This window comes from Acanthisitta chloris, unplaced genomic scaffold (assembly GCF_000695815.1).
Source record: "Acanthisitta chloris isolate BGI_N310 unplaced genomic scaffold, ASM69581v1 scaffold1937, whole genome shotgun sequence".
NCBI lineage: Eukaryota > Metazoa > Chordata > Aves > Passeriformes > Acanthisittidae > Acanthisitta > Acanthisitta chloris.
Window position 1 is genome coordinate 99,327 of NW_008680733.1, and position 13,188 is coordinate 112,514.

A 13,188-nucleotide genomic window follows, 5' to 3' on the forward strand; every position below is an offset into this window, starting at 1 on the left:
ATGATTTAAATGATATGCACCTCAACTGCTACATTTTACAGCATTAAATGCACTTATTTACTCAAGAATTTGGTTCCACAGTTCCTGATGTTCTGATTCTCAGCGCTGCCTTGTAATTAAAACAGCAGCAGCAGCACCTAAGCAGCAGCAACTTACACAGATTATTGGCAAGAAATAATGCAATTAATACAGTTATTAGCAAAAAGATACTTTTCCTTATTTTCTGGCTTAGCAACATTCTTACACAGAATAATGAGTATCTAATTTCACAAACAGTACTTGAGAAGAGCTTAAAACTGTTTGCCTCTACATGCTGTCATTAAAAATTAATCCTTTTAAGATTCCATAAGAAGGTTAGCTTATTTATTAATGAATTTGTATTTTGGTTAGGTTAGTTCACTGTCATTACATGAAAAAAACCAGGTTTGCTTACTTGTCAGGATTCTCCTTGGGTGCTGGGAATGACTGTGGATTCACATGAGCCAGTGTGATGAATTCATTCTTCTCCAGGTTTCCAACTAGAATACGGATTTTTGATTCCACCAAGCCCACCCTGTGTAAATGCCATTCATTAGCAAGATCTCATTAACAGCAAATAATAGAAGACTCTAACATCATGTATCAGGATAAAATCCTCAATGTTCTTATCATACTGATATTTGAAACTACAAATGAAGTACCACACATGACAGATTAATTCAGATCAATAAACTCAGTGAAGGCATAGCAAAAGCTGATGCAGGGGAAGCTTAGGAATGCCCTAAAGCTCTATGGCCTGATTTTACAAATGGAATTAAACAGCAAGACATTAGGCATCAAGTCAAAGGCAGTCAGCAAGAAACTATGACGTATTTACCCCATATTCTTTTGGCTTCAGATGATGAATTTCAAAAGTTGCAAAAATTGCCAATACCTGCCAATCTTAACATTCCACCAAGAGCAGAAACATGGCAAAGTGGCTTTTTTGTTTTGAGCAACAGAATTCCAAGTGATTGAAAACATACCTCCTCATGCTGCTTGTTAAAAAAAAAGTGCACAAGGCATTTGTAAAATGAATTTGACAGTGCTGTTAAGCAACAGCACTCGCTCCCCAGTTCTGCAGTTTCACTGGGTTGTTTTCAGAACTGCACAATCTTCGTCCATTTTAACTCTGAATCACTGAAGCTCCACTTGGTTTTGTTAACAAGACACTTGATAAGTAGATACACCCTTGCATCCAAGGCTGACAGATTGGAGGGGTTTTTGGTTTATTTTTGTTGCTTTGTTGTGTTTTGCTTTTCTTTCAAACAGCATCATACTCACCATTCTAGTCGCTGCTTTTCTGTCGGTGCGCTTGCTAGAAGTACAATATAATGCCTTTGGAGATAAAGACAATATGCTATTCTATTTATATTTCTAAAACTAAACATTTCAAACCTTAACATTAAAACTCTGCAGTAAATTCTACATTGCAAAAAACAGATTATTAGCTTAAGTATATAGACACTGCATTAAATTAAGCATTGTTAAGTAGCAAAAGGGGCTATGTCCCAAGAGGGTGACTAACAGACTTCTCAAAATGTTCCAGAGTTTAGGGATATTTGCAACTACATTTTAATACCAGTGACCTTAATAACAGGCTGGGAATGTAGCACTGGTTGAGAAACAGTACAGATATTTCAGTCCCTAGTGAGAGCAGGGATTCAACTGACTACAAGTCAAGTAAAAACAATTGTTCCTAACTAATTGTTCAGTTATCTTAGTCCAACATGACTCCTGAATAGTTAGAAGACTGGTTAGTATATCTGCATTTGTTAAAAAATCACACTGAAATAGGGTGTAAAGTGTATCTGCATTTTACAATTGTCTGAATACACTTATCTGAAACTTCATAAGGAATTGTTTCCTCTGCTGATAATTCTTAAGCTCTCAATTATATTCCAGGATAATCAGTGTATACTCACTGCAAGGAGATTTCAAAGAAAAGTGTACAAAGCAAGAATGGTATTTTAAGCACAGAAGCCCAAGGACAGTGGAATGTGAGGCAATTATTTTTAACTTGAGTTCATACTGAGGGAAATGAGGGGAACCTTACATCCTACAGCCAGGTTATTCAGCTTAGCCGGGAAGTCTTTTTAAACATACTAAGTCATCCAGTGTGGCACTACTCTGTACTAATATGGCATATTTAGGTATCCTCAGAGGAGGATTTAAAGAACAGCAGTAACATGAGGGACTAGACACTAGTCCAGATTACTCATGGAAAGGAAAGCAAGATCAATCATGGGGCACAACTATGTTGCAGAGTCCTTTGATGCTATAGGCCTTCAAATCACAACAGCAAATCAAGTTCAACAGCCCAAATAAGCAGCTAAATGTTTCTGTACTTAGCTTTAGGTGGCAAGAGACAAAATCCTGCTAAATGCTACAGACCTCTGAATTCACTCACAGAATGTCAACAAAACAAGAGAACTGGAGAAGAGACCCTGGGAGAAACTTCTTCCTTATTCTGAATGATATAAAGTGTCCTATTCATTTTTTGCAATTTGGGAGTATTAACTGCTTCCTATAAAAATGTTAAGGAAACTAAAATAGTAAGGGTCCTTTACCCAAACTCTGTATGACAAGTTACTTGTTTCTAACATGAATTTATTCTAAGGAGCACTAGACTCTGCATAAGATTCCTACATCATACACACCACACACTTGCAGAATGTTTCATTCAGTAGGAAAGACATTTAATTGTTGCTTTTAACTATGTATGAACTGAAACAGACAAATCTCCAATCTGCAAGTACCTGAAGAAACCAATATTCCAGTTACTTACTAGGGTCAGCTCTTTGAAACAAACTTCTACAGAACAATTTTTTAAAATAAGTTATTTTGGCTCTGTCTAAAAGCCTCAACCAGCTGTAACCACCTAGAAAAAACCCTAAGCCTTATTTATGAAAAGGTATATAAAATGATTAAGTATTTTTGTTCAGATAGTGCTGGCTGAAAAAGAAGAAGAAAGTAGAAGATGCAGTTTCTCCACTCCCCCCAACAGTTAGAGCTAAGAGGGAATTAATCACTGGAAATTTGCTACTGCTATTGTCAGTAAAAATAAAGAACATGAGCAGTTAAAAATTGAGACATATTTAGTTTTACAGTCCAAGGTCTCACTGCTAAATTTTGCAAAGACAAGATTTGTTATCAGTTCCTCATTTGTAATTTTATCACCTAATTGTGACGTACCTATCCCCACATTATAAAGAAAAACAGTTCTCAGGTTCACTCTGCCTCTCAAGGGTGACGTTTCAATGCCAGGTATTATTTAAGGATATGGATTTGGGTTTTTTAGTTTGGTTGGGGTCTTTTTAATTATTTTTTTTTGTAGAAACTGGTGGTGTTCCTGTCTCCCTATCAACATTATGTTCTCATAAAAATGACCTAATGTAGATACTACAGAATCAAAATACCCCATTAACACGGATTATCTTTAAAAATCCCAATTTGAAGTCATATTACTTTCTGGAAAAAAAAAACAAAAACTGGCAACACCTGAACATGTTCAATTTTTCTTTTATCATCTGTCCAGGAATTATACTTTAACCAGTACTTTAAAGTCCTATCAGGTGTTCACACTGCCTTTTTAAAAGGTCTATTTATATTCTACTTATTTAGCAAGATCTCTCTATGATAAAGAATATGCTAAAGCTCATTAAATGAGTGCTATTTCCTCAAAACCAGACTGCCCTGGTGGTCTTAAGCTCTAGCAACTTCATTCTCATGTAACACTTGATACTTGTGTTACATCCACTTGAAATTTTTCTTGTCACATCCCTGTAAAACTCCCCATCTAGCAAGTATATGTTCTTTGTTGCTGATTCTCCCATTTGAAAAATTTAAAACGACATGAAGGGCAGATAATACATGTTGTAAATCTCTAAATTCCAAGTAATTACTGACATTGAAAATATCAGAAAAAAATAAGTAAGAGCAGATTTCCTCATTTTCCCCATTTCTAATGGGCTCCTGCCATGCAGGTTTGCAGTAGCCTCCAGACTTCCTCAGCCACACATCACTGAGGTTTATTTTAGACACAGATAGCAAGTCAAAACTGCTTATGAACCACAGATATTTAGCAACTGATTGCCATTGAGAGTGACACAGATGACTGAAGCTAAGCTTTCAGAGATTAAGAGACGTTTGTCTCAGAGCAAGGATCAGATCTTCTCATATCTGGCAGAGCACTACACACTGCTATGAATTTTGTCAAAATATGGCACGGCATCTACCGTTTAAACAGGAGAAAAGTGTGAAGAGGGGGGGAAAATTCCAAACATCTAACTTTCAGATGGAGATTTGACCTAGAGAGCCACATTTACTGCATAGAGATGACTGATATGATGGTTTTATTTGACAGAGGTTCCTAACCAAAGCTTTAAATTACCCTACTAAGGGGAAACAGGAGATCTTGGATAATTGACATTAAAAGAGGCTCCATAATACCACTCCACAGTTAAAAATAGTAAAATTAAAGCAAAGAAATTTTGTGCAAAACAGAAAACCTGGATATATAATGTTGGCAAGAGAAGTTTTGCTTGCCAAAACTGGTAAAATAGCTACAGTTGGTACACAAAAAAACAAAACAAAACCTATATTCAAAAGGATATTATTTCAAATGACATTAAATCTTTCCTATTTTTCCCTAGTTTTGAAAGATACAAGGAAAATGTACTAGGGAATTTATCAGTAACCCCTTGAGCAGAAACTGATTTGTCTGCAGCCCAATTTTTTCTTCAAAATAAACTTTTAAGTTTGAAAACACTTGAGAGCAATGTAATCTCCAAGGAACAACATAAAAGCCATCCAAATGTTTTAAAGCTTTTATCATGCAAAAGGTATAGAAACAAAACACAGACACATTATGAAGGTGATCAGTCTCTTTTAATGGGGGAACTGTATATTTCAATCTTGTTTAGATTAGTACAGAACCAACCAACCACCCAACACAAACAAGTGTCAAATATATTTGATCTTGATTCAAGAAAAATGGGTCTCCAATTTTCAACTGAGGGCAAAGAAGATATAGTCCAGATTTTAATAATCCATATTTATTATAAAATTACAACTTTCAGCAAGTCCATATACATTTAACAAGCTTCTGCCCCACAAGCATAGTACTAGAAACCCTAAAAATGTGAAGTGTGAACTCAGTACTTCCCCCCTTAGAGACATGACAAAATTAGAAAAGGTAGGTGTGAAAGAGTTAATAAAGATCCAAAAGCCTTAAGCTTGAATGAAAAAAAAAATCTAATAATAACTAGTACATCTGGTAGTTAGTCAACACAGTTGCAAAAATCTTTTATTATCAGAGTGAACTGTTGACTATATTGACAGAAGAAAACACAATTTCAAGTACTTATTCATCTTAAATATTGACCTTCAGAGTAAGTTTTTAGTATCTTGTTTCCTGGGAGGCAAGACCCATTTTTAGAATGCTTACTGACAGCACTAAAGAATATTTCTGTTAGTCAAACCAGCTGAGGTGTCTTCAGTTTTATTGGTAGTAAACCAATTGTATAGTAACTGGTGACATTCTAAGTATCTGGTCAGGGACTAACAGGTTTCTGAAACACATGTTAAAAGACACAAAAAAGTATCTGAGGAAATTATTCATTTTCTAAGAGAAAGGACAATAGTGCACTCACTCCCCCACTGTATAGAAAAATCCTAACAAAACATGTTTTGGACATCTAATGTATATATAATTTAAGATCCTGAGCTACAGAGCATTATTAGGTATTTCAACTGATAAAATATTCTGCCATGCCATAAAATACATACTTGTACTTCTGAAAGAAGTTTGGAGCTTCAAAAAGTTTGGACCACTCTGCCTTACTCAGCAAAATTTCATCTGTGATAGCAAGACCTAAATTATAAAAAAAAAATATTTAAACTTCTTTTTTATATACAGTTTAGTACCCAGAGTAAATACAATTTAACTTGGCAAAGGCTACTATGAATCGTTTCCTCCCTTCAAATTCACAGCAATTTATCAACGAGCTTTATAGTTCAGTCATACTTTTAGTGGTCATTAGCTATACAAATCATGTAATTAAAAAACTCAACAAGACCAGTATAGACATGTATGTTAATTGATCAAACTGAGGATTTCACATATCTTTGCTCTGCACTGGAACATAGCTCAACTTAACCTTTTGAGTATGCCATGGTAACCCCTCGGTTCAAAGACAGATCTTTATCCTTACAGTATTTGACTCAGCCCTCGTGCAAGGCAAAGCAACAGTGAGACAACAAGCTACTGCTCCGCTGAGGCAGATTCCTTGCCTTGATAACATTTTTATCTGCTAGAATTATTCAAGTATATTACTGGGATAAATCTAGAGGACTAATCTTTGAGCAGGTATATTGTCTTATATTAGACCCAGAAACAGGCATCAAGTGGAATTACTAGGATTCCACGTGGGCATGACACAACCTATAGCCACTAAAATAAACAAAGTTACTGTACCATTATTTTAAGTTTCAGAGCACGAGGCATTCTATTTAATTATCCTCAGTCACCAAGAGCGAAGGACAGATCTGCAGAAGTGTCTACTAAATTTGCAACTTTAATCAATGTAATAACAGGCCAATTTCTACCTCCCTCAGAAGAGAGCCTCTTGTCAAGAAGCTAAACATCCTCCCACCTCCTCCCTCACAAAGCAAACCCACAATGAAACTACTTTAAATCTGTCTGCAAACATTTAGATAGAGAGCATAAGATAATACTTACCTTGTTTAAACTCCTCAACCATGACCATCCGTGTGGAAACGGACACATTGTACGTGGAGTTCTGCTGGGGGTATGCTGGTGTAATTATAGGCATAAGATGGTACCTATCACTGGGGTTTACCTACATATAACAACAGCCAATCAGTTTTCTTCAAGCATACACATCAGTTAACAAATTTGGATTGCTCCCTTTACTCTACAACCAAGTCTTAAGTTCTAAGAGACTTTAGTTTGCAGACCAAGAGTTCAGAGAAAGCTTAGAAAACAAGGATAATGCTTTCACAAAGGACATCATTCTGAACCACAGTGATGTGGAAAGCTGCAACCTGTCAGCACACCAAGATCAAGCTGCAGGTCTTTCTAAGTCCAGAAATACCAACTGGACAGAACAATTTCTCTCTTTAACAGAAATTAGCTTGTGATCACATGAAACCAAGGATACCTCATCAGCACATGAGCACCTTCTGTGGAATGACTGTCTTCAGACCTTGTGAAAAATATTTAGGCTTTATTTCTGCAACACTACTGAAAATTAAGAGCCAGCTTAAGACAAGAGGCTCTAGGCATCCTAACAGAAGCATCACTTGCGTTAATGTCTCTTTTATTAAGCAGCACAGAGGGTAACAAAAAAGAAGGGACACAACATACACACGCAAGATACATTAAAAATATCATTAGGGCAGCAATCTTGTAGGAGGTAAATTAAAGATAAACCCTTGTCATTAGCTTACCCCACTTGGATTAGCTACTAGGACACAGACAGTCCCTGTCACACACTGACCTCAAACCCCCTACCCCAGGAAGGTTTAAGAACACATTTTCAGTTGTCTCACATATTTAAACGTGGACTTTTGTCAACAAGAAAAACAGGTTTGAAGTACAGATGGGCATACAACTCAACCTCTGATGCTTACCCTAGTCAAAAAAAAAAACCAAAACAACAAAACCCCAGCATTGAACACACTGAGGCCATGCCCTACGGAAACCTCCGAATGTGAGCTGTGCATCCTCTGCAAGCTGTTTTATTGACTGCCTGAAGGACAATGCCCAATGTCCTTAATATAAGTGCTGCAAAGATGGAGACTGAATATTGTAAGCAATATACAAAGTAACTAAAAGACTTCAAGTTATGATCTTCTTTGGTCCAAGATGAAAAGACACATTACATATATGGAACCAAACCTATCCAGGCATGACTGCTGCATTGAAGTGAATTCAAGATACTTGCAAAAGTAACAGATTTTAAGTCATAAGCAAACCATTTTGTGATTAACAATTTTTCAAAAATGCATTGCTTTAAGGCATACATCTAATTACACTGAATATTTATTAAGATCACTTATTGCAAAAGTTGGGAATAAAAAGTACATTGCTCAGCAAGTGTGCTTCAAGTGGTCAGTTTAGAAAATTAGGGTAACTTTGTTCCATACTCAGGAGAACTAGATGTTACTTATGAAGAAAATATAACACCACAACATTAAGTTCAATAAACCCCAAATGAAGTTCACCTAGGATTCTTTAAGCAACTGAATTTATTGTACAGTGTGACTTAGAGGGGAAAAAATAATACACTAACCCTTGGGTCCCATACAGGCAAATTAAGATTGCATTCTTCTGGCTGTTTCAATAGCACTGGATTTGGCCATTCCCTGTTCAAAAAGATTGTAGCACTGAATAAGACTATTGGATACAACCATGTATGTTCAACAAACAACACTTTTGAACGCGATCCTTTTTAACTCTGCTCTCAAGGTAAAGCACCATTTCCTCACCACTAGGCTGGCCTAACTGGGGCTGTTTAAATAAGGTGTATTGCTGAACTGTAACAGCTGTAATCAGCTTCTCCAGGGCATCAGAACAATGAATTTTCTGTAGTCTTGGAAGTTTATAACCACTGCTTTAGGTAACTAATTTAACCTCCTCTAAATTTTTCCTGAAACATACCAATCAATCAATGAGAAATTCCCCTGTGAAGATTGACATTGGGTCCATCTTCAAGCTAGCTGTTTCATGGACAAGCTACAGAACCAACAGCCAGCACACTCACAGCATTATAGGATCATTACAAACCACATGTATTAAAACTCTAATCAAGCCAAAAAGAAACCATGTTGAATGAAACACTACTGTTCATCAAGTCACCTTACTCCCTTGAGTAAAGTTATCTTCCATAAAGAGCAGAAGTCAGTTAATCTCTTGGAATTTGTACATTAATGCTCCTGAACTATGCAGCAGTACAAGAAACACATTAGAGATTGCAACCAATGCTCCTCTATTAGCTTAGTGTGGCAAAACTACTGCTAAACACTACGTACCTCAAAGAGGCTCTAAAGTCTAAGAATTCAACAGTGAAAGTGTTCAAATTATCTTCATGTTAAGAAAAAGACACTACACTGGAAGTAAAGCAACACCTTGGTACAACAGTTCTTAAAATCTGTCAGTGTCTTATGAAGAATATAGGTATCCAGACAGTCTTTCAAGAAAAGCAGTATTCATTTGTAATCTGCACAGTTCACTTTTGTCCCATTCATTCTAAATTTACTTGGAATGTTCCCATTGGAGTTAGTCAAATCACCTTTCTGAGGTAAATAGCTCAAGAGTATGCAACTCTATGTAACACTGGCACATCTCCTTCACCCATTATCCCAATGTTAAAAGATTTTAAACTTTGGGGTGTCTGCTATTATTTTGCACTATGTAAGTATTTTTATCTGAAGAGTAATGTTGAATTACAACAAATAACTAAGAAAATTTTAATTAGGAACTGGGTGGTTTTGTTTTGGAGCCTTTAAAAACAAGACATGTAGGATGACTTACTGAAAAACTCAAGCTAACAACATTCTGGCAGCAAGAATAATGCTTCTAACTACTGCCTTAATCTGGTAACAGCTGCAAATGGTACCATAAAAACAGGACTAAAATTTAGTGTCTACAAACATTTTTATTTTAGTTTAATCTAAATTAAAAAAAAAAAAAAAAACAAAAAACATACCATTTAGAAAATACCAAGAAAAATTTATGTACAAGAGTTGATGCTATTGCATTTGGATAAAGCTGGCAAGTTCTTGCTACTAGCATAGCCCATGAAACACCGCCAAGGAAACCTAGTATATTGGAATAGATGTTGTGGCCTGTGGATTGAGAAGGAAAGAGACAAAAGGAGAGAGGTGTCAGTAACCAAAGGAGTCAATGAAAACGTCACAGATTTTGGAATAAAAGCGCTTACGTTTTGCCCACAGTTTGATAGCTCTCAGTGTTAACCTGAAGTTGTCAATGTTTGGTACTAGATGCAGAATTTCATCGGTTACCCGGCAACCTGCAAGAGGAAGAATCCATTACACTTACTGCCTCTGAAGTTCTCTGCTTGCTTATCCTCCCTCCCCTTCAAATCTATCAAACTTTTTAGATCAGCATGCTGGAAACTCGTTCCACATCCTGACCACTTTTGTTTTCAATTAGAAAGTTTAACATATTTTCATTTGACTTTTCATTTTTCCTGTTCTACAGCAGCACTCAGGTAGGCAATTCACGCACACGTAATTACAGTCTGGGACTGTTATTTGATTTTCCGTTATCAATGAACTGTACAAGCTGCTGAAGAAAAAAACAAGTTCTGCTGCTGTGTGATCACATGCAGTGTATCATAGCAGCGCATCATGCAGGCAAATGAGGAAAGTATGAGCCTCCATGAACCTATAGAAAAGCTGCAAGTTATAGGTCAAAGTTTTGAACTTAGAAGAACAGGATAGAATAGTTTTTAAACATACAAGAGATATCTCTACTTTGATAGGAAGTTTTCAGGCTTAAGAATAACAGCACACATCCCAATATTAACTGTTTGATTTTTTTTAATCAATAAGTAGCTCTTCATTGTCGCTAAGCAGTTGCAGAGAGCTGTTTGCAACACAGTAGCATTGTCAAAGACTAGGGATTCCTTTCAAAGCAACTGAGAGGCAAGTGTGGATTCTAGAGACTGCACAAATGTGAAGGTCACAAAAAGGATAAGTGGCTGTGATCATCGCAAATTATCAAGTTTTTAGCTCTAACAGAAATCAGTGATATCTCACATGCTCCACTTCCCCACCAAGCTGTGTCCAGGCTGAAATCCCAACCATCCTGTACATAACCATTTCCTAAGCAATGGCATTGTGGAAAGTTAAGGGTTACACAAGCTAGGAAGCTACTAAAAACCTCACCTCAAACTGACAGCATTTTGCTATCTCCAATTTATCACTGAAGCAATTTCTTGTATGTTTTTGCACATTAAAACACATACAATTTAAAAAACACATCTACACAAAACGGGATGCAATTTTATTTCCAGATATGGACTAGCTGCATTTTCAGTCAAGTCCTCAACTAAACTAGTGTATCAAAGAACCTAGGACACTTATTTAAAGATTAGACAAGAAGTTGATATGCAGAACTGCAAATACATACCATTAAGACTTCGTATGCATCTAATGTCTAAATTTTTAAGTAGGCTGTCGTCTCGTAGGTCTAAGTCCTCTGGAATAGTTTGCAGTGCTAACCTTGCAAACAAAATATCAATCTTAAAAAAAAAAGAGAGATAAGACATTAGAAAACTCTTCCTCTTCTGTAGTATTAATTCTAGAACTCATTTTCATCAAGCTTACTAAGAGTAGTTTTCCTAGTACGAAGAACACCTTTAAATAATACATACTAACATCCTTTACAGACATTACACTTTCAGACATCGAGAACAAAACTGGTTTAGTTACATTAAAATTATTTCAGATACAATGAAGCTGAAGATATGCTAAAGACTTTTTGTTAAGTGCTTAGAACTTTGCATCCATCTGTTTTCAACCATGAAGCAGTCCTCCAAAGAAAAGTAAAGTATTCAGTGCATTTTTTTTATTTCAAAGTCCTTATAGCTGGTGCTATGTACAATCTGTACGTAAGTTTCTGTTTAAGACAAAAGTCCTATTCTTCAGTGTAAAACAAAGTTCAATATTAACTTCACCTTGAAGTTCTACTCTAAACTCTAGAAGGTCTAGCTCCTCTAAATAAAGGATTCTTCAAAAATCTAAAGAATTTCTATTAATTATTAATTTCTAATTCTTTAGAAATTAACAGTCTGCCCTATGTAATGGAGGGACAGGGAATTGTACATTTTTCTATAGGAAGAATTAAAAAAAGTTCTTGTTTAGCTCAAGCAGGAACATAAAATCCATATATAAAAACTGGTATTGGCAGAAACTTCTGAAGCTTAGTTTTGTGATGATCCTGTCAGTTAAAAGTCCTTTCCCTCAGTTCTAACTTCTGACACATTTTGCCTGGATTAGCAAAAGGACAATTATACTAAAATCTTCTGTTACGGATATCCCTGGGCACAAACAACTGACAGAAAACTGTGGCCCAACAATACCTGTGTGTACAAAAAGTGTGTTTATGATGACAGCATTCACAACTAGAGCACTCTCATGCACTGTCAGCAAAATAAACCTGACACTGTCAGTCACAAAGCTAAACCTAAACCATCAGAGCCCATCAAAAACTACTACACTGGAAAAAGATACTACTACTTTTGGAGTAGACAATCCTTTTATTCTCCTGTTTAGGCTTGTATTTTGAATTTCAGTTTTTGAAAAGGAGAGGCAACACTGGCTTCAATGTAAATGACTGGAAAAAATAGTGTAAAACCCAGACTAACCAGAGGATGACTATGGCAAGTTTCAACATTTAGAATGAATAACTAAGCTATGTAAACAGGAAACAGATTCTCCAGAAAAATGTTCCTAATACCCAACTGTATATGGACAGCAATGAAAGGGCTGACACAGATGCAAAATGACAAGCTAAATTACTGCATGGTATCACATTTCTCTGCACATCTCTCTCACTTGGAGAAAATACATCTCTCTGCCTAAGGGTCAACTAACACAAACAGTAGTGAAAAGGTAAGCTGGAGGGATGAGGGCACAGGGGGTGGTTCATCCTCACACAGCTCAAGAATCCCCAGTACCCTAACCACTACAATTGCAAGGCAGAGATTTAACTCAGACGGGGAGAGAGGGAACTGTTCAGTCTTGTGTACAATACTACATACCTCATTTGCCAGAAAACTAGCACAGGAATTCTTTCCCCACTGTAATGTACCTTCCTTATACCCAGCAGTTACTGGCTGACATAACTAACTGCAAGTCTGATGAATTGTGTCTACAAAGAACTCATATGTTTTTGTCCTGTCCCAAAGGATGACAGGTTGACTGTATAACAGCCTGAGAAGAATTAACAGAGTATATTTTGAAAGCATCATTGCTCTGTTCTCAGCAACTTCTCCCAAAACAGTTAGAATCAAGTCAAGCAAGTTCAGTGCTTCAGGACAGCAAATCCATTAGGCTACAGGCACCAAACCCATTGCCTTGGTCATGTGTTTACAGACACGTGAGGAGCTCAGGACA

General features: G+C 36.4%; 1 protein-coding gene across 1 annotated transcript in view; it reads right to left on the reverse strand.

Annotated features, from left to right (window-relative positions):
- Positions 1-13,188, reverse strand: part of PAPOLA (poly(A) polymerase alpha) — a gene marked incomplete at its 5' end in the record, with an annotated part of 31,349 nt that overhangs the window by 12,827 nt on the left and 5,334 nt on the right. The window contains 8 exons of the mRNA XM_009077797.1: positions 434-553; positions 1,303-1,356; positions 5,809-5,893; positions 6,761-6,881; positions 8,337-8,409; positions 9,753-9,891; positions 9,987-10,076; positions 11,201-11,312. Coding sequence (XP_009076045.1) covers positions 434-553; positions 1,303-1,356; positions 5,809-5,893; positions 6,761-6,881; positions 8,337-8,409; positions 9,753-9,891; positions 9,987-10,076; positions 11,201-11,312 — 794 coding nt within the window. The remainder of the gene's footprint in view (positions 1-433; positions 554-1,302; positions 1,357-5,808; positions 5,894-6,760; positions 6,882-8,336; positions 8,410-9,752; positions 9,892-9,986; positions 10,077-11,200; positions 11,313-13,188) is intronic.